Source organism: Salvelinus fontinalis, chromosome 39 (assembly GCF_029448725.1).
Source record: "Salvelinus fontinalis isolate EN_2023a chromosome 39, ASM2944872v1, whole genome shotgun sequence".
Taxonomy (NCBI): Eukaryota; Metazoa; Chordata; class Actinopteri; order Salmoniformes; family Salmonidae; genus Salvelinus; species Salvelinus fontinalis.
This window is the reverse complement of record NC_074703.1, coordinates 25,789,305-25,813,485: the sequence shown is the minus strand read 5'-3', so window position 1 is coordinate 25,813,485 and position 24,181 is coordinate 25,789,305. Positions and strand designations below refer to the sequence as shown.

At 44.4% G+C, this 24,181-nt stretch overlaps 1 protein-coding gene and 1 non-coding gene across 3 annotated transcripts; both read left to right on the top strand.

Moving 5' to 3' along the window:
* The first annotated feature begins 1,982 nt into the window (after window positions 1–1,982).
* LOC129838327 (zinc finger protein AEBP2-like) lies at window positions 1,983–23,046 on the top strand. 2 transcript variants are annotated; one of them, XM_055905258.1, is made up of 8 exons: window positions 1,983–2,610; window positions 5,383–5,599; window positions 6,102–6,209; window positions 8,202–8,388; window positions 8,872–8,996; window positions 15,186–15,253; window positions 17,200–17,313; window positions 18,732–23,046. In XM_055905258.1, the coding sequence occupies exons 1-8, from the start codon at window positions 2,102–2,104 to the stop codon at window positions 18,742–18,744; spliced, it is 1,341 nt and encodes a 446-aa protein (XP_055761233.1). In that variant the 5' UTR covers window positions 1,983–2,101; the 3' UTR covers window positions 18,745–23,046. The 2 variants fall into 2 exon arrangements, with proteins under 2 accessions (XP_055761233.1, XP_055761232.1); XM_055905257.1 differs by having other exon boundaries at window positions 8,854–8,996.
* On the top strand, window positions 20,662–20,791 carry LOC129838953 (small Cajal body-specific RNA 14). The gene has a single exon (XR_008756944.1). It is a non-coding gene; the product is annotated as a small Cajal body-specific RNA 14 (non-coding RNA).
* Window positions 23,047–24,181: the final 1,135 nt, after the last annotated feature.

The following is a 24,181-nucleotide window of genomic DNA, read 5'->3' as shown; positions in this document are numbered from 1 at the left end:
CTTTATACAAAAACTTAATTACACATATGCTAGGCCTGCTAATAGGACAGGTATGGTGGTAAGAATTGTCTAGATGTATGACTGAAATGTGTTAATGGGTGATAAACAATTTAAAGTGAAATGTTAGGGCCAATGTTCTGTTTTCAGGAACACTTTAAAAAAACATTTTTCTTGAATACCCAAAACATAGAATATACTTGCAGCTCAACAACTACACCACACCAGTCATCCAATAGACTCCCATTCAGAGCGACACGCAGTAGCATCCAGGGTCAATGCCCTGCTCAAGGGCACATGGACAGGTCTCCCACCAGGCCAAAAAACGTGAACCCGAACCCTCCAAGATCCCCCCCACAGTTCCCCAGTAGCTGTCCCTCAACTGTTCAGACCCCCCTCCTCCAAAGAACATCAAGGACAACTAAAAGTATAACAGCAATGCCAACTGTATATGTTTGTGTGCATCTCTGGCACTATTACATGTGTGTGTGTGTGTGTTATTGTAGGCGTTTATTTGAATGAGAGTGTGTGTATATGCATGTGTACAAACACCTGCACAGCATCAGCATCAGGCAAACAGGTGTTGTGCCGAAAATGTCCCCCCTTCGCGTTCTTCATTGCTGCGACTTGCTTGCCAGTTGAGATTTCTGTTTTTAACTCCGTTGTCAGTTTAGCCTACATTTCACTGTTCTTAGTAGCAGACAGCTTTTTGAATGCAGTTTTCGGTTTGGCTATTTGTTTCAAGTGTATGTGGCGGTTCTTGCTTGTATGGCGCCCTGGGTGAAACCCCCCGTAAGCGCCCGCCTCCGGGTCCCGCCGCCGTGGCCGGTTGCCCATGTCGCGCGTACATAAATCCGCTACTGATTTGTATTAGTCTATAAATAAATCTCTTTCCCAAAATTCGTCATCTTTCCCATGTCTTATTCGACTAGTATTTTTGAAAGTGTAAGGATAATAATTCAGCCGTAGTTGTTCTGAAATGTTTATTGCTTGCCAACATTTTACTCTCTCCTCTATGTTTAATATAACACATACATGAATTATTCATTTCGGCTTCCTATTCTGACGTGAAGTGTGTTCTTTAGAAAGTATTTGACTCTGATGTGTGCCACATAAAGTATTTGACTCTAGCCACAAAAATAAGGAAATTATAAGGGAGGGGGGAGATTTTCGGCACAACACCAGCATTAGCTGTAAAACACTGCCCCTCAGTGTCATTCAAACGTACTTTTTATTGTTTCATTTTGACTTATCTCCCGCACAGCAACTCCTCTCCCACTTGTCTCCAATTCCACATCCCAACCCTCCGCTTCCCTCAGCCCATCTATCTCTGCTGGCAACCTTCTACAAAGTTCTACGCAACACATATCTTTCAACTATGCTGTGATGTTTAACGTACAATGTCAATCTATCTAATCCAATAGAATCCACAGATTGCGAGTTGAAGATCAATAATTTTACTAAGAGTATTAGTATATTAGTCATTGACTGACCCGGTCTCTCCAGATCTCCTAACAGTACTATTTCTAGGGTCAATTTTAGATCAATGATAAGCATTTTCAGCCATTCCTGAACCTGAGACCAGAAACAGGCTACCTGAGGACAATACCTAAACAAATGGTCTATTGATTCTGTATCCTCACAACAAAATCTGCAGAGCTTCGGTGGTTTTATGGCCCAAATATTCAACATTTTGTTGGTGACAAGAATTCTAGATAATAATTTTAGTTGAAAAGCACGAGGTCTTGAATCTAGACTTTATACAAAAACATAATTACACATATGCTAGGCCTGCTAATAGAGTGGAGCCCCGGTATAGTGGTAAGAATTGTTTAGGTTTACCCTAACATTTCACTTTAAATTATGTCAATGTTCTGTTTTCTGGAACACTTTTTTTGTAAATATAAAACAAATATAACAATAGTTCTCTGGAACACGTGGAACGGTCCACAATGCGGGGGACTACGTCATGGTTATGCCTCCTCCCCTCGCGTCCCGGTTGAACACTCATGGTGAAGCAGCGCATGCGATTGGGAGAAAGAACCAACTTTGGGGGGGGGAGAAGTAGCCTACAACACAAAATAGCTTACTAAGAGCTGTGAACATGGCTGCAGTTACAACCAACGGTACCGAACAAGACTCAACACCGGCAAACGAGCAAAATGGAACATTGGCCATGGGAGAGAACGGGAATAATAAGCAGGGCCCTACAGACTCGAAACAGGAACCGGGTGACAACGAGGACGAAACAGAAATGGACGTGAGCAACCGAGACAGCAAAGAGGAGAAGCCTTCAGTCGCACCAGAAGTCGCCAAAGAATCGATTTTACCCACGGAAAACGGCAACAAAGAAGACGAACCGGCCTGTGAACTGTCTGAACCGGTTAAAAGTCCCGTGGAGGGAATCCCTGCGAGCAGCACCGAAACCGGAGAGAGTACCGTGGAGCTGAATCAAGAACAAAGAGAGGAGAGCGTGTCCTCGCCTCCTAGCTCCGACAAGACCAAAAGCGAGGAATCCACGGAGAAAACCGACCACGGTATCAAAAGACGGGCCAGTGTCGAGATATCATCCTCGGATGGAGAACCTCTCAGTCGAATGGATTCGGAAGACAGGTCTGTGGATTACTAATACCCAGTCAAATGTTGAATACAAAGCAGCGCAACAATGTTGCCAGCCCACTCCAACAATGATTACATCTTGATAAGATGTTTACGTTTGTGATCAAGCTACATTGTTACAAGTTGCATTCACTATCCTTGCAATTATGTAGCGTTGTGATATCTCCGTACTTTTGTATTTTGCCAAACGACAGTTTAGCATAACAATCGGGTTTGTTTTGCTACAATGCATCAGCACCCAAATGCGCAACGATGCGTTATGGACAGTTGACAACAGACAGCATTTGGGTACATGCGTAGTTTTAACCGATAGTTGAATAGGCCTAGATTTGCCTTTAGTTTTCAACGGAGTGGTTCCACGCTGCACGTACACCCGCATCTGGACATGATGTCCATGTATGGCCTGCATTGCCACTTGGCCACCACGATGCTCATTGTGTAATAACGTCGCTACTATGAAACCACGTTTTAAAAAGAGACACACCAGCAATATGAACATTTCAGACGTGATTTTATCTTATGAACCAATTCAAAGATTTAAGTAAGATCGTCCAAGTTGGCATGTATCCTTGAAAACCGTTTGGTGAAAGTGCCATGAGTAATTTCACAAGTGATGCACTGAGACAAAGAATAATAATAATCACACACTAACAAACCAACCAAGAGGCCCCAGCTTTCATGTGAAGAGGTGTTGGTGGTGGTGTTTAGCCACAGAGCTACTTCTAACATATCTACACACACACTTACAGACGTGTCAGGTGGGTCCGTGTGGTCAACGCAACTCCTCATCGCCTCCTAGTTGGTTTGGCCTTGTGGCTGGGTGACTAGTTACAGGATGTCTGTGTTGAGATGAGTCCTATACACACAGGTTCTCACCCACACGCACATGAGGGACTCACACACACAAGTCTTTCTGAGATATTTAGATTTAGTACCCAGAATCCCCAATGCCGTTATGTGAAATGGCCCAGATGGAATTTCCACTGGATCATAAACTAATGCAGAATGAGAGAGTGAATCGGATCAAAGGTGTTAGAAATGAGTAATGATGTATGCTGCTCAACTCTCTTACGATGCAACTTAGAATCATTTACTCACGGTTGCCGCGGCCCCGCCGAAAAACAGTGAGTTTGCCGATCTGATTCTCCTATCACTATGCAGAATTCCGGTTACGCGTGTGTGTATGCTTTTGAACCTGACTCTTTACGTGCATGTAACAATAGCAGTCAACACACAGACACATAGGCAAAAGCCTTTATGCAAAAGTCCAGTGTAGATATAGGGTCCTATCAGCCATATCCTAATACATATAGATTTGCCCCTGTACACGATGTCTGAATTTCACTAGACTAGCCAACAGAAAATAACGATATACACATACTTTTCTTATTCAAATGGAAGCAGAGAACTCAACCATTTCACACACCCCGATATCCACCCTTCTCCTTTTGCTGCTAAAATAGTGGAATAATTCCCTTTCTGGATCCCAGTAGATTGTCTCAGTCTGTAGACATAAGAAGACCTGTAGCGGGTAGCTAACAAAAGAAACCTAGTTAGCACAAAGGCTGAAGACCCTGTGTTACAACACTTCAGCTCCTGCAGCCCTGTTGTATCTGAAGGAGACGGGATTCCCCCTTTCCCCCCTCGGCCCTCTCCCGTCATGGCGCGTTGCTTTGTCTAGCCGGGGCAGAAAGGCTTGTAGTAAGAAAGGAGTGAATGGAGGAGAGAGCTCTGTTGTTTGTGCAGCTGCATGGTCTCAATGTAACTTTTGTTCCCCTGCTGGCACTGAGGACCTCAGGAACAGGGCAGGGGAGCAGCTGGAGGCAGGCAGCCTTACGAGGTGTGTGTGTGTGTCACTTTCTCTTCATTCAGTCCAACTTGATAGCATTACTGAGTCACTAGTGCACTCTGAGAAGCTTTGTGTGTGAGGACGAAGGGAGATACTTCTATGTCTATAGTGGCATGAGATTAAAATCCGCCATGACACCCTCACATCCCTCCTTGTAGACCAGGTATACTAAACCTCATATGCCCCAGAGAAGTGGCACCGTCTGTAGAAGAGCAGTGTCGGCACATGCTGTAAACACACTAAATCACCAAGATTTAGTGACTGAGGCTGTCCAAACCTATGACTAGAACCGACCGCAAGGCGCTACAGAGGGTAGTGCGTACGCCCCAGTACTACACTGGGGCCAAGCTTCCTGCCATCCAGGACCTCTATACCAGGCGGTGTCAGAGGAAGGCCCTAAAAATTTCCAAAGACTTCAGCCACCCTGGTTAGACTGTTCTCCCTGCTACCACACAGCAAGAGGTACCAGACCGCCAAGTCTAGGTCCAAAATGCTTCTTAACAGCGTCCACCCTCCCAAGCCATAAGACTGCTGAACAGCTAATTAAATGGCTGTATTGATTATCCCCCTTTTTCACGCTGCTGCTACTCACTGTTTATCTATGCATAGCCACTTTACCCCTACCTACGTGTACATATTACCTCGTTCGCCTCGACTAACTTGTACTCCCGCACATTGACTTGGTACCGGTAGCCTCTGTATGTAGCCTCGTTATTTTAATTTTATTGTAACTCTTGTTTTTTTACTCTAGTTTATTTGGTAAATATTTTCTCAACTGTATTGTTGGTTAAGGGCTTGTAAGTAAGCATTTCAAGGTAAGGTTAAACCTGTTAAATTCTGTGCATGTGACTAATAACGTTTGATTTGTTACGTAGACCTACAGATCTCTGTGCTGACCCCATCTCCCTCCCTCTCAGTATCAGCAGTACTCTGATGGACATGGAGAGCACAGCGTCCAGCGGGCGCTCCACACCTGCCATGATGAACGGGCACGGCCCTGGCACCGCCACCCCGTCGGTGGGTAAGGGCGTGGCATACACCTGCTGCTGGGACCAGTGCCAGCTCCTCTTTACCACCAGCCCAGACCTGGCTGAGCACATCAGGGGCGTGCACGTGGACGGACAACGGGGAGGGGTATGTAGTGTAGGAAATCAACTTCCTAAATCATCTTCTCTGTCCTCCTGCCTGCTCACCCTCTTCTATCCTCTTCTTTCTACACCTCCTAGTTGTATGTCTCCACCCCTCTTCTCCACCACCACAACCCTGTCTTCAAAATATCAATCCCCCTCTTCTCCATTTTGAAGATAATCCAAACATCCTGTGTTAAACTAACTCCAGATGAGAAGTACTGCTGTACGAAGACAGCTTGATGTTTTTTCTCTCTTGGAACTTTAGGTTCAGAGAGGGGGCGGGGGTCAGTTTATGGGGGATTGAGTTTCTAGGGGCTTAAGTTAAAAATGGCCATAGACGTTTCATATATAAATTCATTCTGCCAACTACTACAATTCTCTAGGATAGTAGGATTTCGTAGGACGTTTAGTATTCTTACATTGCATCTTGGGTAACTCATAAAAGCTAGGTTGTGAGTGACCTGTGAAGAGACGTGTGTTTAACAGTGTTGCTGTCCTCTCGCCAGGTGTTTGTGTGCCTGTGGAAGGGCTGCAAGGTGTACAACACCCCGTCGACCAGTCAGAGCTGGCTCCAGAGACACATGGTCTCACACAGCGGAGACAAACCATTCAAGGTGAGGAACCGCCCTCCTTTCTTCCATTTTCCTGTTCGGTCTCTCGCTCGCTCACTCTCCCTTCACTGTCACACACACAACATCAAAGCACTGACTCTGCAAACCACATCCTCATGTCATATACAGTGCCTTCACAAAGTATTGATACCACTTGGCTTATTCCACATTTTGTTGTGTTACAGCCTGCATTCAAAATGGATTCAATTGTTTTTTTCCTCACCCATCTACACACTACCTCATAATGACAAAGTGAAAACATGTTTTTATTTATTTTTGCTTATTTATTGAAAATGAAATACAGAAATATCTCATTTACAGAAGTATTCACACCCCTGAGTTAATGCATGTTAGAATCACTTTTGGCAGTGATTACAGCTGTGAGTCTTTCTGGGTAAGTCTGGAAGAGCTTTGCACACCTGGATTGTACAATATTTGCACATGTTTTTATTCTTCAAGCTCTGTCAAGTTGGTTGTTGCTCATTGCTAGACAGCCATTTTCAAGTCTCGCCATAGATTTTCAAGCCAATTTATGTCAAAACTGTAACCAGGCCACTCCAGAACATTATTCAATGTCGTCTTTGTAAGCAACTCCTGTGTATATTTGGCCTTGTGCTTTAGGTTACTGTCCTGCTGAAGGGTGAATTTGTCTCCCAGTGTCTGTTGGAAAGCAGACTGAACCAGGTTTTCCTCTATGATGTTGCCTGTGCTTCGCTCTTTTCCGTTTATTTTTATCCTAAAGAAAAGTCCTAGTCGATGACAAGCATACCCATAACATGATGCAGCCACCACCATGCTTGAAAATGTGAAGTGGTACTCGGTAATGTGTTGTTGGATTTGCCCTAAACATAACGCTTTGTATTCAAGACAAAGTTAATTTCTTTGCCGCATTCTTTGCAGTTTTACTTTAGTGCCTTTTTGCAAACAGGGTGCATGTTTTGGAATTTTCTGTACAGGCTTCCTTCATTTCAGTCTGTCATTTAGGTTAGTATTGTGGAGCAACTACAGTGTTGTTGATCAATCCTCAGTTTTCTCCTATCACAGCCATTAAACACTGTACCTGTTTTAAAGTCACCATTGGCCTCATGGTGAAATCCCTGAACGGTTTCCTTCCTCTCCGGCAACCGAGTTAGGAAGACAACTGTATCTTTGTAGTGACTGGGTGTTAATAACGTCACAATGCTCAAAAGGATATTCAATGTCTTTTTTATTGTTTACCCATCTACCAATAGGTGCCCTCCTTTGCGAGGCATTGGAAAACCTCTCTGGTCTTTGTGGGTGAATCTGTTTGAAATTCACTGCTCGACTGAGGGACCTTACATATAATTGTATGGGTGGGGTACAGAGATGAGGTAGTCATTCAACAATCATGTTAAACACTTAAGTCCATGCAACTTATTATGTGACTTAAGCACATTTTTACTCCAGAACTTATTTAGGCTTGCCACAACAAAGGGGTTGAATACTTATTGACGCAACACATTTCTGCTTTCCGTTTGAATGAATTAGTGAACATTTTGTAAAAACATAATTCCACTTGGACATTATGGGATGTTGTGTGTAGGTCAGTGACACCAAATCTCAATTGAAGCCATTTGAAAATCAGGTTGTAGCAAAACAAATTGTGGCTGAAGTCAAAGGGCGTGAATACTTTCTGAAGGCCCCATACCTACTGTATGTACATGTCACGTGCTATAGATTATTCTAGTCTTAGAATGATTCTAATGATCTCCAACACAATACACTTGTCACACACTATCCTGTGTAAAGCTAATGCATGATATTATATTGAGTGGTTCCATTGAACTGTGCTTCTATACCCAGACCTACAGTTTCCTTATTGAACCCTTTGAACTATTATTAAAATGGAAATCACCTAGATTTCATCAAATAGAATGACCGATACTGTTGTTCTCTATGTAAGTGCTGTTGTATAAGCGATCTACTGTTAAATCTTCCAGTCTGTGTTCTCACCGGTGTTGTCTCTATCTCCAGTGTGTGGTGGGGGGCTGCAATGCCACGTTTGCCTCCCAGGGGGGGCTAGCGCGCCACGTACCCACCCACTTCAGCTCCCAGAACTCCAACAAGCTGGCCAATCAGGCCAAGATGAAGGAGGATTCACCTTCGAAGGCGGGGCTTAACAAGAGGCGGAAACTCAAGAACAAACGCAGGCGGTCTTTACGTACGTATCCGAGAAACACACACACGCGCATATAAGCACACGCAATACACACACAGCATATGTTTTATTATCCTTGGGGGACCTAAAATTGATTTCCATTAAATCCTATTTTCCCTAATTGTTGCTCTAATTTTAACTGTAAGCCTAAAATAGCGTTTGACCACTGGGACTTTTGGGAATTTCTGGTACCCATAAGGATGGTAATACAAGCACCCACAAATGCAAGCATGTGTATACACACAGATATCCACGGGCACACACTCAATCATACAATCAATCAATAAACCAATCATGTACTCACTGATCAGGTTGCCTGGCATTCAAACCAAGCGTCTTAACCAATCGGGTGGTGGGTAACGTTTTGATGATGAATATCTACGAGGGTCAGATCCATCTGATTGGCTAATCCCCTCTGACCTCCCGACCTATGAACCTCAGTTTAACGCTCCCCCTCTCTCACCCCAGTGTGTTCTGTCCCTCCAGCACGACCTCACGACTTCTTTGATGCCCAGACCATGGATGCTATCAGACACCGGGCCATCTGCCTCAACCTGGCTACACATATAGAGAGCCTAGGCAACGGACACAGTGTGGTGTTTCACAGCACGGTAAGTAGTACACACACACATCATCACCGTCGTCTTCCACAGCATGGTCAGGGATCCAGCGGTAGCAGACCATGCATGGTCCTACACACACACACTGTACTTCACTGTTCAGACAGCAGAGGGCACAGCAGACCTACAGAATTACGGTCTCAGCTGCACAGAGGAGTTTATTAGTATTATTTTTTTTACCTTTTATTTAAGCTGGGAGTCATGCTGAGGCCACGTTCTCTTTCGCAGATGAGGCCTGCATGAACACATCAATACACAACCATTACACTATTATACATGTCTTTCTATACACGTATCAATTACACAATGCGTGAAAAGTAAACACAATCATATGAAACAAACCCATTCTTCAGGTAAAAGGCCCTCTAACATCTGCCTGCATTGCTCTAGAGGCACCAACTCTAACTTTAAGGACTTTTGGAGAAAAACTGTGATCAGATTTACCTAATTCGGTGGAGATTGAAGGGCTCTCCAGGGTTAGCCATCCCTGAGTCTGGGTCGGGTAACTTGTACGTCTGAAGTTTAACAATGAGGTAAGGTATGATGGGAGTTTATGCAAGAGGGCTTTATAGACAACAAAAAGAGCACAATGCCTCGATCTACGAGACTTCACGGAGGGCCAGCCTACTTTCTAGAACAAAATGCAATGATGTGTACGGAACCTATCGCCCGTAATAATGCACTGTGATAAACTGTGCCCAGCGGCTTCAGTACAGTGGCAGCTGCGTTCATATAGACAAATCGCCATAGTCAATAACCGGAATGAATGTTGACTGGATGATTTGTTTTCTGCTATTTAACGAAAGACAGGATTTGTCCCTATGTTGGAAGCCTATTTGAATGATTCATTTCTTAACTTATTCATCAACATGCTTTTTGTTCATCCAGATGCCCAGATATTTATATAAGAGGGGACACGATCAATGAGGGCACAATCCAAAGTAGTTGGGGTGTAACTGTTCATCAAACCCACGGTTTGGTATGTTTTGGGGTCACGGTTCAGTTTCGGTGAAATTCCATTCACGATATTCCTGTCATTCTGTTGTGACAGGATTGTTATGTTGGTCCTACTCTGATGCTGCATTTGTCACCTTCGGGGAGGTGGGAATTTACGAGTTGTGAAGTCATAAATACCAGTAGGATGCCGTCATGTGATTTGAACTCATTGAGAAACGCCAGTAGCTAATTGCCAACAAGCTGCGTCAACCATAAACTAAAAGTACAGCTATCATGCTTGTAAACCATTTTTTTTTTTTCTCACAATAGATTGCTTTATATTAATGTTTTGTTGCATTTAAATGCCAAATGCTGTTCGAGGCCATTTCCTCAGTAGGCGACACCTGAGGTAATTGGGAGAAGTGTGTGCTTCAGATCATTGACGAGTTTCCCACAAGTAAGTACCAGTTGGAGGGACATTCAAGTGGGGTTTCCCCAGTCCTGTGTGGTAAATTCCCACTTGATTACGAACACACCATGACACTGTCTCCTTCAGTGCCAGATGCGCAGTTGTGACGCTCATAAAGGGGCATGTCTGTAGAACAGTACATCTCCTATTCCAGGGTAATGTGATGTCTGTCACTGTGAAGTAAGCGCAACGCAGGGTGCGTTGGCCAATTCATTCTAAACTTAATCTTTGGCTTGCTTTTAAAGAGCAGGTACAACCTGTTTGCTTAAATTGGTGCAGGAGGAAGTTCGTAACGTGGCTAAAGCACTTTCACAAGGAGCTAAAACCCCCTATTCTCAATCACCGTGAATGGGTGTATGTCCGTGGTTAAAAAGCAAAGATTGTAAAAAAAAATATACACTGCTCAAAAAAATAAAGGGAACACTTAAACAACACAATGTAACTCCAAGTCAATCACACTTCTGTGAAATCAAACTGTCCACTTAGGAAGCAACACTGATTGACAATAAATTTCACATGCTGTTGTGCAAATGGAATAGACAAAAGGTGGAAATTATAGGCAATTAGCAAGACACCCCCCAAAACAGGAGTGATTCTGCAGGTGGTGACCACAGACCACTTCTCAGTTCCTATGCTTCCTGGCTGATGTTTTGGTCACTTTTGAATGCTGGCGGTGCTCTCACTCTAGTGGTAGCATGAGACGGAGTCTACAACCCACACAAGTGGCTCAGGTAGTGCAGTTCATGCAGGATGGCACATCAATGCGAACTGTGGCAAAAAGGTTTGCTGTGTCTGTCAGCGTAGTGTCCAGAGCATGCAGGCGCTACCAGGAGACAGGCCAGTACATCAGGAGACGTGGAGGAGGCCGTAGGAGGGCAACAACTCAGCAGCAGGACCGCTACCTCCGCCTTAGTGCAAGGAGGTGCACTGCCAGAGCCCTGCAAAATGACCTCCAGCAGGCCACAAAGGCGGAGGTAGCGGTCCTGCTGCTGGGTTGTTGCCCTCCTACGGCCTCTTCCACGCCAGTGTCAGCTGCCAAGGAATGCTTGAATGCCGAGGTGGGACGATGTGGTGTTTCTTTGCGTTTCCGTCTTGCTCCGGTGTACTCAGGTGATGTCAGAGTAAATGCGTCAACACATTTGAGTTGTTGGCAGCTGTATAGGCTATTCTTGTTGAGCGTGGCGACATACTGTTAACGTTTTATCCACAAAGTTCTGTCCATATCAGTTGTAATCTACTGGGAAGTCTAAATGTTCCCAAACTGGAGATTTAAACGAGTGTTGATCATCCTCCAATTCTGGTTTATCGACCTCCCCATCGTACAGAACTAGTCCCTGGCTGCGCCTCACAAAATGTGAAATGCGCCAGTTAAGGTCATTTTGAGTCCGATGTCCGCGTAGGTGCTAGTTTTAACGGAATGGCCTTAAATGTTTGTTTTAGTTCAGATTTACGGCATAGGCCAACTACGCAGCGTATGCATAGCCTAAAGACGTAGTATTTTTATTTTGTAATATTTATTTTTATGTATTCATTCGGGTTCAGTGCGACCGAATCGAGGTCCCCGAACCGAACGTTTCGGTACGAATACGTGTACTATTACACCCCTACGAAGTACTTATGCATAAATCATCAGATTTGTATGTGATTTGGAAAATTACATGTTCTTGGTTTTACCTGCACTAAGTACCAATGTCAGTTCAGCAAAGGCCTTCTTGGAGGGCAAGAGTGAAAGATTGACACTGATAGGGCCTGGTCAGGTGGTCAATAGCATACACCACAGTGTCACCTGCATACACGTGAATGTTTTTATTTCATTTATTTTTACACACAGATCAACCAATATTGTTCATGTGAACATAACCGGAACAAGAATTGATCCCTGTAGGACACCCTTTATGTCAAGAAAACCTGATTTAACACCATAAATACACACTGTGTTCTGTCCTTTTTTTTAAAGCAGCAATCTGTAACTTTTGGGGTGACCCAACCAAATTCATATAGAAATGTGAGTTATAGAGCTGTCATTCTCAGTGAAAGCAAGTCAAAGAAGCGGTACATATGTTATATGTGCTTTATTTCTATGCTTTCCGTTCTTAAGTTTATTTTATTTTTTCGTCTTTAGGTTTTGTACAACTGCTTCAAACAACTGAAAATAGAATGTTTTTGGTTATGGCTAATATATTTCAGTGGTTTAGATGGTACAGTGATTCTCTACACTTTACTCCCATGCCCCTTTAATTATACTGCTAATAAAGGAACTGAAATTAGACAAACTTTTAGAATTTTAGCAACCAGGAAATGGCAGAGTGGTTTCTGAATGGTGCATCTTTAAATCATTTTCAAACCAGCTAAACGCAGCCTGGTCCAGGCCAATTGATGAAAACCTCTGAATAAGTAATGGGTGAATCACTGTCGAAGGCTTTAAACAGGTCAACAAAAAGGGCCGGGCAGTGTTACTTGTTATCCAAATAATTTAAGAACATAAATTTAAATCCAAAGAAGCAGCAGAGATTGTGCTATAACCTGGTCTGAAACCTGACTGGTGTACATTTAAGTGATAATGCCAGAGAAGCCGGTGTTTGGAGGATATATTGGCACGGGTGTTATGACCGAGACCTAGTCGAGGGCCTGCAAACCGTGCAAATGTGTCCTCCATACACCGGCTTCGAGGGCATTATCACTTTTATACAACGGTTACCAACATATTAAAATGATTGACATATTTTCATGAACGTTATTTTGATTAATTTATTCATACTATTTCATCCTTCCACGAGTTATAGTCCCGACACTAATACTAGTAAAGGCCCAGTGTGCTACTTTTGTGAGTTATTATTATATATATATTTGTTTTTAACTCAGCTTTTTTTTTTTTTTTTACTTCCGGCTGGGCTGATTGGACAGTGGATTGCACAGTGAGACGGAACAGAGAAAATTAGCATTTCAACACCATAGCTGTAGCCCGTGGTAACTTGTAGAACAGACACCGTTAGACCCACCCGTTGTATGATTACAATACATTTTGTAGTTAAAAAGGATCTGCGTATTTACCAAGGGTTCTATAATTTTTGCTAGGCCAGAGTTTGGACATAGGGCTCTAATTACTTAGGTGACCCGTCACCACCTTTTGAAGGGGGAGTATGTGGGCCACTTTCCAGACCCTGGGGATGGCACCAGAAATACTTAAACATGTGTTACAGATTCTGCCATCAGAGGAGCAGAAAGCTGCAGCAAGAGTGGATCTTTTGGATCAAGCAATCTTGCTCGAGGCGTTGAGCACATCACACGTAGAAAGTTGTTGAAATAAAAACGAAAGATTCGTAAAAAGTTGACAACTTCATTGAGCCAGCTAAAGGCTGGGAGAGGGGCAGGCAGTCGACTGGCTGACCAGGGTCAATTAAACCTCCATTTATTTCAAATGAATAGCCTGCTGAGATTAAATGCGGATTTAAAAAATATATATGTTTTGTTTTTTAAAGCATCACAATCACACTTTGTTTTCCAAAATTGAACGATCGCCAGCAGAGTCTGGTTTAAACGCACATGAGTTAATGTGTGCAGTGTTGAGGCCTGCGGAAAATGAAGGGCCCAGGCAGGGAATAACACTGACTCCTGTGGCCCTTTTAATTAAACTGCTAATAAAGGGAACTGCCAGCAACCCTCCCACGAAACACACACACTGCTCTGACGTATATGCCAGAGTCCAGACACAGCCTGGCCTGTTGTTGGAGCCGCTTAAAAACAGACCTCTTCACCTCCTCCCAGTCTCTGTCCTCCCTCACTCCTCCATCTCTCCCCTACACATGCAGTTGGAGTGCCTCTACCCGTATTATCACAGAGAAATCAAGAGATAGACAGCGCAGAAACCAAGCAGTTGCCTGACGACTCCGACTAAGTTATTCCGCTGCTCTGTCCACTTCGTACTTCAGTCTGAGACGGCCATCATTGAAGTCGTTTGTGGGGATGGCAAAATGATGGGTGTTGAACGAAACAAAGTCCTCAGCGATTGGGTCTTTACAGCTTTATCAGCTTTACCCGCGTGTGTTCTGGCTCTGGCCTCACCCATAAATTTCTGGGGCCAATCAGAATGGTTAGAATGTGTTTGCGTTCTAGACATCGTCGGGGAGGTACTCGGATCCAGACTCATTGCGGAGAAGAAATGAACGTCCGTGGGCGTGGCGTAGCATTTGGCTGAAGCAAGTACGTTGGGTAGCCAGGCAAACCCAGCAGGCCTTCTCCAAGCCAAAGCAATAAGCAAATAAAACCATGGGAGAGAATCTAGTGTGATGTCTTTTCACGCTGTGACTTACGTTGTGTGTGTGTGTGTGTGTGTGTGTGTGTACGCACACATCCATCTGTGTGTTTCTAAAGATAAAGAGCATTCCTAGTCTTCACCTTGGTCCAGGGTCACACGCACTCACTCACTGTGGAATGCACTAACGTCAGTCAGGGAGCTGTATTGTTCCTACCACACACAGGGTTTGTGTATATGTTTAGTGGCTGGACTGGCGTCTTCAGGCCAGTGAGGTAACAGTATTAGTCTACGGAGTGGGAGGGAGGACAGATTGAGTCTGGCTCAATTAGACTGGAGCCAGGTGTCTGATTCCTTTTACTGACTTGCCATCATCATCAGGCCTTTGGTTAGGGATGGTGTGTGGGTGGGTGTGTCTCTCCAAATATCTCTCCAGTGTGACCTCAACAACAATGTGTTGTTTTTCGAATGTCTCTGTTTACTGGCTGGTGTCTTACCTCTCTTCTTCTTCTTCTATCTCTAGGTAATAGCGAGGAGGAAGGAAGATTCTGGGAAGGTTAAAGTCCTCCTCCACTGGACTCCTGAGGACATGTGAGTTGCTCTCTTCTTCTCCACCCTCCCTCTCCTCCCCACATCCTGCTCTTCATCTCTCTCCTGTTGGCAGACACAAGGCCACAGTCCTCTTCTCTGCCCTCGCTCCCTTTTCCCTCCTGTACCTACTGGCAAGCAGAGGGTTATCCCCCCCCCCCCCCCCTCTCTTCCTATCCTTCTCCTCCCCTGCCCCGTAAATGTCAGCAGGCGTTTAGTGGTGGTTAGTCAATTTGTCTTGTGGCTGTGGGCAGGAGGCTGGCAATCACATGTGACCCTACCACTGCACCACACCACACACACACACACACACACACACACACACACACACACACACACACACACACACACACACACACACACACACACACACACACACACAGGAGGATACCCAGGTTAGCGTCTCCATCCAGAAGGGTCAGTGATCTGGATGAGTTCACTCATCTCGTGGGAGCTACCCTGTGATCTCTATCCATCCTTTCATCCCTCTCTAACTCTTTCTCTTTTCCTTTGGTGTAGTCCCATAGGTTAATTTTGATCAGTGGCCCAGTTGAGGAGAGAATTAATGACCAAGAGCTCCCTTGACTATCATAACAGCTATCGTAACCAGCTGTGTGCATTTCAGACTGGAATATTGTAAGTTAGCTATGTAGTTGGCATACTATATTATCAGGAAAATTATTGAAGGGAAGGAGACAAGGAGAGAAAGCCACTTCAGACTATTGAGCTGCAGCCCTGTGTAGCCCTACTCCTCCTGAGGCCATTAGTCTCTCAGCCAGAGGAGAGAAGGAGAGGAAGTCACTTCAGACTGAGACAAAGCCCTGTGCAGCCCTCCTCTCTAGCCATTAGTTTCTCAGCTGGAGGAACGGGCTGTCAGCTCACCTCTGCTCTGTCTAAAACCCCTCTCCCAGAGAGCTCATCTCCGATAGAAACAACTTTCTGGGTCAGGAAACGGGCTATAAGCCAAAACGACGCTCGCTTTCATGGTACATGTCCAAAATAAACCTCTCTCTTTGGAATTTTTGTTGGTTTGGAGGAGGAGGAGGAGTAAGAGCCGTTTTGCGGTACTCATTTCAGAAGCTGCGAGAGGGTTTTGGTTAAGAGTTGGGTATGTCTCTCTAAGGACCATGTTGCTGTAAAAGCAACTGTCACCCACACTACCATGGAGAATGTCTACCAGATGTTATTGTAGTCACTTCTAGCACTCAGCTACAGAGCTGCAGCAGCACCCTATGTCTACAGTGAGCATTGTATTTGCTGCAATTTAAACTGTAACAGGAGACCGCTGAGGCCTTCCTCTCTGTCTCCTAGCATGATATTGGGTGCTTTTTCTGCAGTTTTGTTTTGGCTCTGTCCACTTGGGTTCATCCCTCTGCAAGGGTATGGTCCCCTCTCGCCTCTCCAATTCTTTATTACCTCTCTTCTCCTTTCATCCACTATCCACTTTCTTCCTTTCCTTCCCCTTCCCCCCCCGGGGGCTTTCATCTGCCCTTCTCTGAATCTGTGATCTATAGCCAAGCAGTCTGCTAATGATGAACCAGGCACCGCTTATTCACATCTCCCCCACATCCTCTCTCTGTTTGTTCATTGGGATGCTTTCCTGGTGACGCACACAGTGACGGCTGTAGCAGGAGTAGAGAGGAGCCCAGTACTGGCATTGATCCTCTCCTAATGTTTCCCACAGATAACACCTAAATACACTCTTTAGTTAGACAAGCACTTTAGGAAGCATGCATTTGTACCACTGCAATCTCCTCTTAACCCATTTCTGTTAGATGCCAGTCAGACACCAGCTCAGAGAGGCCACGGTGCCAATTACAAGATTTGTACTGTCTGTCACCTCTTCCCTCACTCTCTCCTCCTTCTTCTCTCCTCCTTCCCTTGTGCTCTCACATTCTCTCTCTCTCCTCCTTCTCTCGCTTTCTCTCAATCTCTCTCCCTCTCTCCAGACTACCTGATGTGTGGGTGAATGAGAGTGACCGGCCGCAGCAGAAGACCAAGGTGGTCCACCTCTCCCAGCTTCCCCAGGAGACACACGTACTGTTGGACCCCAACATATACAGGTGTGTGTGTGTGCACTGGAGGAGGAGGCGGGGGGTTTGCCAAATCTTGAGGCAGAGACCATTAGGGCTAATCATTAACTCTCCAAATAGTGTGTGTGCCTGTTGACGTGCACATAACTCATACTTTGGTTGACTCACAACAACAACAATGTGAGCATAGCTACCACAGCCGGTGTGTTTTCCTAGACTCGGTACTGGCCCAGTGATCCCTGAGGGCCAGTGCTGCTCTGTGTTTACCCAGCTAATTAATGATGGTTACAATCTTCCTGTAATAGATGGCCATGCAGCACAGAGCTAAATATGAACGCCCAATGCCTGTGGAGCGATGTGATCCTGAACCCCACGTCGGCCTTGCATGTGAATGCCGGCGGCTTTGAGTTAGTTGTACCTAGTCTTTCCTCTTTTATTCTTACAAGCAGTGATGTAAATGCTTTATAGGCAACGTGAAGAAGGTATGGTTCCCTGAAGAACCCCCCTCCTTCAGTGGTGTAAAGTACAGGTCATCCCTACTACCTTTGCTCTGGAAGACTCACAAAACACAAATGCTTCATTTGTAAAGTTTGCCCCTGACCATCCGTAAATTAAAAACAACTAGAAAATCGTGCCGTCTGATTTGTCTAATATGAGGAATTACAAATGATTTATACCTTTACTTTTGATACTTAAATCATCTTAACAATTACATTTACTTCTGATGCTTAAGTTAATTTAAAACCAAGTACCTTTACTCAAGTAGTATTTTCCTGGGTGACCCCTAACCTAACCTAACCCCTGAAGCACTCACTGGCTCCTTGGCCTGTTGTTTTCAAACACACATTCCTCCACTCTCCTCCTCCTCTCTGTGTCGTATTGGATGGTGAGAGGAGGATTCCTGACATGCCTGACATTCAGTAGGGTCAGGTTATGGTGTGTTGTCATTATGATTTGTGTGTCAGGAGTAATCTGAAAAGTACAGCTTTCAAGATTCAGGAATGATGTGACTGCTATTTATTTCCCCACCGGGTGGCGCCAGTCACTATTGTCAGCCAGTAGAAAATACTACGCTGTAGACAAAGCATTCCACCCCTTTCTTGACTCACCTCCCTCCCTCAATGCCATCTTGCATCTTGAGTGTCATCCTCTGCTGTTGACCCTTCTGGCCACTATAATGCAACCCTCACCATCACTCCCCTGATAAATATATTTCTTCACAAAAGTCGTTCCCTGGGCCTTTATTACTCCTGTATGAAAATGTAATGGTCGGCATCCTCTCATAGTTCTGTAAAACCCTCGGTAGAATGTATAACATTCTGAACATGTATAGGAATGCTTACAGTACATGAATGACTGTGGGTGGAGGTGGACCGTGTTAAGAGTCATGACATGCATACACAAGATGCATAACTGGAAACTAATGTAAAGTGCCGCTGTCGTTACAGGATGTTCTTCTAGAGACTAAGAAGGACCAATCAAAAGGGACTCAGAAGGAGCCTGACGATGTCACCCCGCACAGGAAGTCTCTATGTCATATCCTGTCTGGACAGGAGTGGAGAAGACCAGAGATTTCAATACCTCTTTTATTCCCCCCTTTTTCACTTTCTGCTCTTTTCACTTTCTTTTCAATGTCAAATTCCTCCAAATGATGAAGTGAATTTAGTATTTGTTTTCAATGGTTTCTGAAAATACACTATATATACACAGTAGTATGCAGCCACCTCTTCAAATTAGTGAATTTGGCTTTTTCAGCCACACCCGTTGCTGACCGGTGTATTAAATTGAGCACAGCCATGCAATCTCCGTAGACAAACATTGGCAGTAGAATGAAGAGGGTTTCCATGGCCGAGCAGCCACACACAAGCCTAAGATCACCATGCACAATGCCAAGCGTCAGCTGGAGTGGTGTAAAGCTTGCCGCCATTGAACTCTGGAGCAGTGGAAACGCGTTCTCTGGAGTATGAATCACGCTTCACCATCTGGCAGTCCGACGGACGAATATGGGTTTGGCGGATGCCAGGAGAACGCTACCTGCCGGAATGAGGTGTGCCAACTGTAAAGTTTGGTGGAGGAGGAATAATGGTTCAGGCTAAGCCCCTTAGTTCCTGTGAAGGGACATCTTAATGCTACAGCATATAATGACATTCCAGACGATATTGTGCTTCCAACTTTGTGGCAGACCCTTTCCTGTTTCAGCATGACAATGCCCCCCTGCACAAAGCGAGGTCCATACAGAAATGGTTTGTCAAGATCGGTGTGGAAGAACTTAACTGGCCTGCACAGAACCCCGACCTCCACTCCATCGAACCTTTGGGTTTAATTGGAACGCAGACTGCGAGCCAAGCCTAATCGGCCCACGTCAGTGCCCGACCTCACTAATGCTCTTGTGGCTGAATGGAAACAAGTCCCTGCAGTAGTGTTCCAACATCTAGAAGAAAGCCTTCCCAGAAGAGTGCAGGCTGTTATAGCAGCAAAGGGGGGACCAACTCCATATTAATGCCCATGATTTTGGAATGAGATGTTCGACGAGCAGGTGTCCACATACTTTTGGTCATGTAGTGTAGGCCAAATGTATTATATACTAGGTGCTAAACATTTTAGCTATTTTGGGGGTGTTTTAGTTAATACAACTAGACTACGAGCTTAACAGCACAGTTACTTGATATTGTAGAGACCTAGTTGCATTTTGTAGAGAGACGTGTCTTTGTAAATACTCCTGGAGATTGGTAATATATTTTTATACCTGGAAATTGTACTGTAGATGTTTTATTATTTCTGCTCCATTTAAAAAAAAAAAAAAAAAAAAAAAAAAAAAAACGTTTTAAACTGTAATAATTGTACATAATGCAATAGGAAAATAGTTATTTCTTTAAAGGCTGTTAAGTACACCCTGTTCCTGTCTGACACTAGCTAGGTGCATTTTACTGTCGCAGCTTCTGATAGTTAAGATGATGAGGAAGTTGTAAGGTGTGTGTGTGTGTGTTTCTGTATGTTATCTTTGTGCTGCTGGCAATAGGCGAGTAATAACAGTATTATTAACCCCTCTCTCTCCAGTCTTCTGTCAGTCTGGCTAACTAACCTCTGCATGTTAGTGTCCGCAGGGATTGGAGATGATCATGGTGAACTATACAGTAGGACTGTTCTTCACGGTCTGTCTGAATAGCTACCGGAGAGTGTGTGTGTGTGTAGAGGTCCATTATAACATGGCATCACAGTTTTTTTTTAGTTGAATAAAATGTTTAATTAAACCTGTCATCTCTAATAATTGCCTCTGACTTTAAGCAGTGGCTTGATGAACCAGTGGTTAAGACACTGCACTGTATTCAAAAGGGTTGTTGGTTTGAATCCGGCATGGGTGGGATGTCTGTAGAGATTGTGGTTGTTCTGTTAAAATTGCAGTACTGAGCAGTGTACTGTTGACCATGACGCCACAGATAGTGATACTGGTGCTCACCGACAGGACCTAGCAAGCTATTGGGCTCCCTGTGCGACGGTTCCATACACATCTGTACTTTTCTGTGGCTTGGTCGGTAGAGCGTGGTTCGCTGTCTCTCTGGCCTAGTTTGTGAGCGCTGTTCTGGGGTTGTTCTTTAGCTGGTGCAGGCTGTGTAGGTTATTCTTTAGCTGGTGCAGGGTGTGTGTGTTGATCCAGAGCAGGGCTGTTGTGGTGTTTGGGAGGCTGTGTAACAGGCTTGTTTGGGAGGAATGCAGGGGCAGCAGGCAGTGGTAGGGGCATCTGGGACTGATTTGCTGAGCAGATTTGTGAGCATGCTGCGGAAGGACCTACGACCCACCCAATAAGTCATCCTTCAGCATTGTGTGTGTGTGTGTGTGTACAGTGCTGTCAAAAACATGTTTTGTTGAATGCATTTCATTTGGACAGGGATGTATGTCCAACTCGCATGACTGTCTATAATGAACTGACTGCATTGAAAGTCGGATTAGAGAATGTTATTTACATCTAGGACAAGCGCAACTGATAATTAAAGTAATCAATGACTGCTGACATCACCTCTGGAATATTGAGGTATGGAACAACAAAACATTGATCAAAAGCAATATTACCAGTATCAGTCCACTGGGCCCTACAATAACATCATGAAGCCTCTAGGCTAGCGGTAATCTATCAATAATTTCTCACCAACTGACGAGATCTGGCGTTAGGTTTGTTAGTGTTACATGATCAATGTCGTCTGGTGGTGACTGAAATCCATAGGTTTTGAAAACAGGTTATGATTCCGCCGAAGTGCCAGATTCCTACTGAGAATGTGTTTGGGTTAATTACTTCTTTATGAACCAGTATATTACTTGCTAGTTATCCAACAACTTTGATTTGCAGGGTGCAAGTTGGGAAGGAAGAAAAAGTTTTTTTTTAAAGATCCCAATCCAGATTTTTTGGCTATGACTAGTATTGTCGAGATCAAGAATTTAGGTCTTATATCAAGAACAAAGGCAATAACGTAGAACCCTAAAATCACTTCTGGGATACTTTTCTCGGGCCTCCGTTCCAAATGGTTTTAAAATATGAATGCTGGCAGAAAGCTTTCAGGGTAGTTAGTCTGAAACAGTTTCTTCTCTCTCCCTAGAAGATCCTAGTCATTTCATTATTCCGTAACTATGGCTGTGGTGATAAGGTCAGCTGTGGTTTGCAGTAGCCTGCAATTCTAGAATAGTTATTGGGGGAAAAGCAGGAGCCACATAATCCAGAGTGGTTTCGGGTGAGGGACAGCAGTCATGGTAGAGGATCTAGGCTAACGCAGACGGCAGCACATTGTGACAGGCTGTAGCCTCTTGTAAGGCAAAGTGAGCCAAACACATGTGGCCCATTCCGTGTGGGTGTCACTGTATTCATTGCCATGATCATAATCAGACTAATTTCATCAACACTCATTGTTAATCTTTCTTCGCAGCTATCTGACGTGTAGGCTAACTGCTAATGCTATGTGTGTAGGATAAACCACTAATGAGAGAAGTCCTTTTTCTGTGATCTGTGTTTGACCTCCGCTTGAGGGATTCTCCCATGGCGCTGTCATGCGTGTCACACATTGCGTGTTGTAAGGCCAGAAGCATGTATGGCAAGGCCTGTAACTTTTTTTCTCTCTCACACACTCACATACATGCATACACACATGTTGCACTCACACACACACACACAAATTCATTATCTTTGGGATTTGATCATAAGGGGTATTTTTTACATAAGATTCACAAGCTCTGTCTTTTATCAAGCAGATTGGATCTGATTAGCCAGATGCTCATAAATCATGATTTGGATAGGCTGCTAATTTGGATTTGGCCATCTTAACGCAATACAGTCCAAGAACATTGTGTCGTTTAGCGATTGTGTTAAAAGAAATGTCATAAAAACGTTCTCCCTTTAAGAGAATTTGATTTTAAACTATTCCCCTATGGGAGGCGGACTGTTTAACTCTCCCATACTTTAAAACCAACTTTGAGAAAGTGGATCTATAGCTGTTTACCACTCCAAGTAAACAGAGAGAATGTTTGTGGCACGGTTAACATGGGAAACAACGCCACAGGGTTTCACTTATAGCTTGAACACATACCTTATAACTGCATCTTTCCAGGGGGCCTCAGATTATAGCTAGCTGTCCTCCAACAATGAAGAACGTGGTCTTCTGGGAGAAAATGGTGGTCTTGAATGACATCATGGATTTACCACAATTCCCAGAGGTGGCTCTATACTGGGGATGTGAGTTTCTCTCATCACTTGACTCATAATAAACATATAGCAAATGAGTATGTTTTTCTGTCTTGTGAATTTGCCAATGCCTCTTATACTCCCATGTAGTGCTTTTCCTTTCCTGTAAAAGATGCGTGTACAACGAACATAACCAGCTCCACCGTTGCATGAAGTTGGAGATATGGGTTGATGCTAGTTTGAACAGGATTTGGAAGACATATAATATACCCTGAGTGTACACAACATTAGAAAAACCTGCTCTTTCCATGACATAGACTGCCCAGTTGAAAGCTAAGATCCCTTATTGATGTCACTTGTTGAATCCACTCCAACCAGTGCAAATGAAGGGAGACGGGTTAAAGAAGGATTTTTAAGCCTTGAGAAAATTGAGAGACAGATTGTGTATGTGAGCCATTCAGAGGGTGAATGGGCAAGACAAAAGACTTAAATGCTTTTGAACTGGGTGCCAGATGCACCGGTTTGTGTCAAGAACTGCAACGCTGTTGGTTTTTTCACACTCAACAGTTTCCTGTGTGTATCAAGAATGGTCCACCACCCAAAGGACATCCAGCCAACTTGACACAACTGTGGAAAGCATTGGAGTCAACATGGGCCAGCATCCCTGTGGAACACTTGAAACACCTTGTTAGAGTCCATGCCCCGACAAATTGAGGCTGTTCTGAGCACACAAGGGAGTGGGTGTAACCGATGTGAAATGGCTAGCTAGTTAGCGGTGGTGCGCGCTAATAGCCTTTCAAACGGTGACGTCACTCGCTTTGAGACCTTGAAGTAGTGGTTCCCCTTGCTCTGCATGGACAGTGGCCTTTGTGGAGTGATGGGTAACGATGCTTCGTGGGTGACTGTTGTTGATGTGTGCAGAGGGTCCCTGGTTCGCGCCCGTGGCGAGGGGAAGGACTAAAGTTATACTGTTACATTGATGCTGTTGACCCGGATCACTGGTTCCTGCAGAAAAGGAGAAGGTCGAAAGGGGGTGAATGTAACCGATGTGAAATGGCTAGCTAGTTAGCGGTGGTGCACGCTAATAGCCTTTCAAATGGTGACGCCACTCGCTTTGAGACCTTGAAGTAGTGGTTCCCCTTGCTCTGCAAGGGCCGCAGCCTTTGTGGAGTGATGGCTAACGATGCTTCGTGGGTGACTGTTGTTGATGTGTGCAGAAGGTCCCTGGTTCGC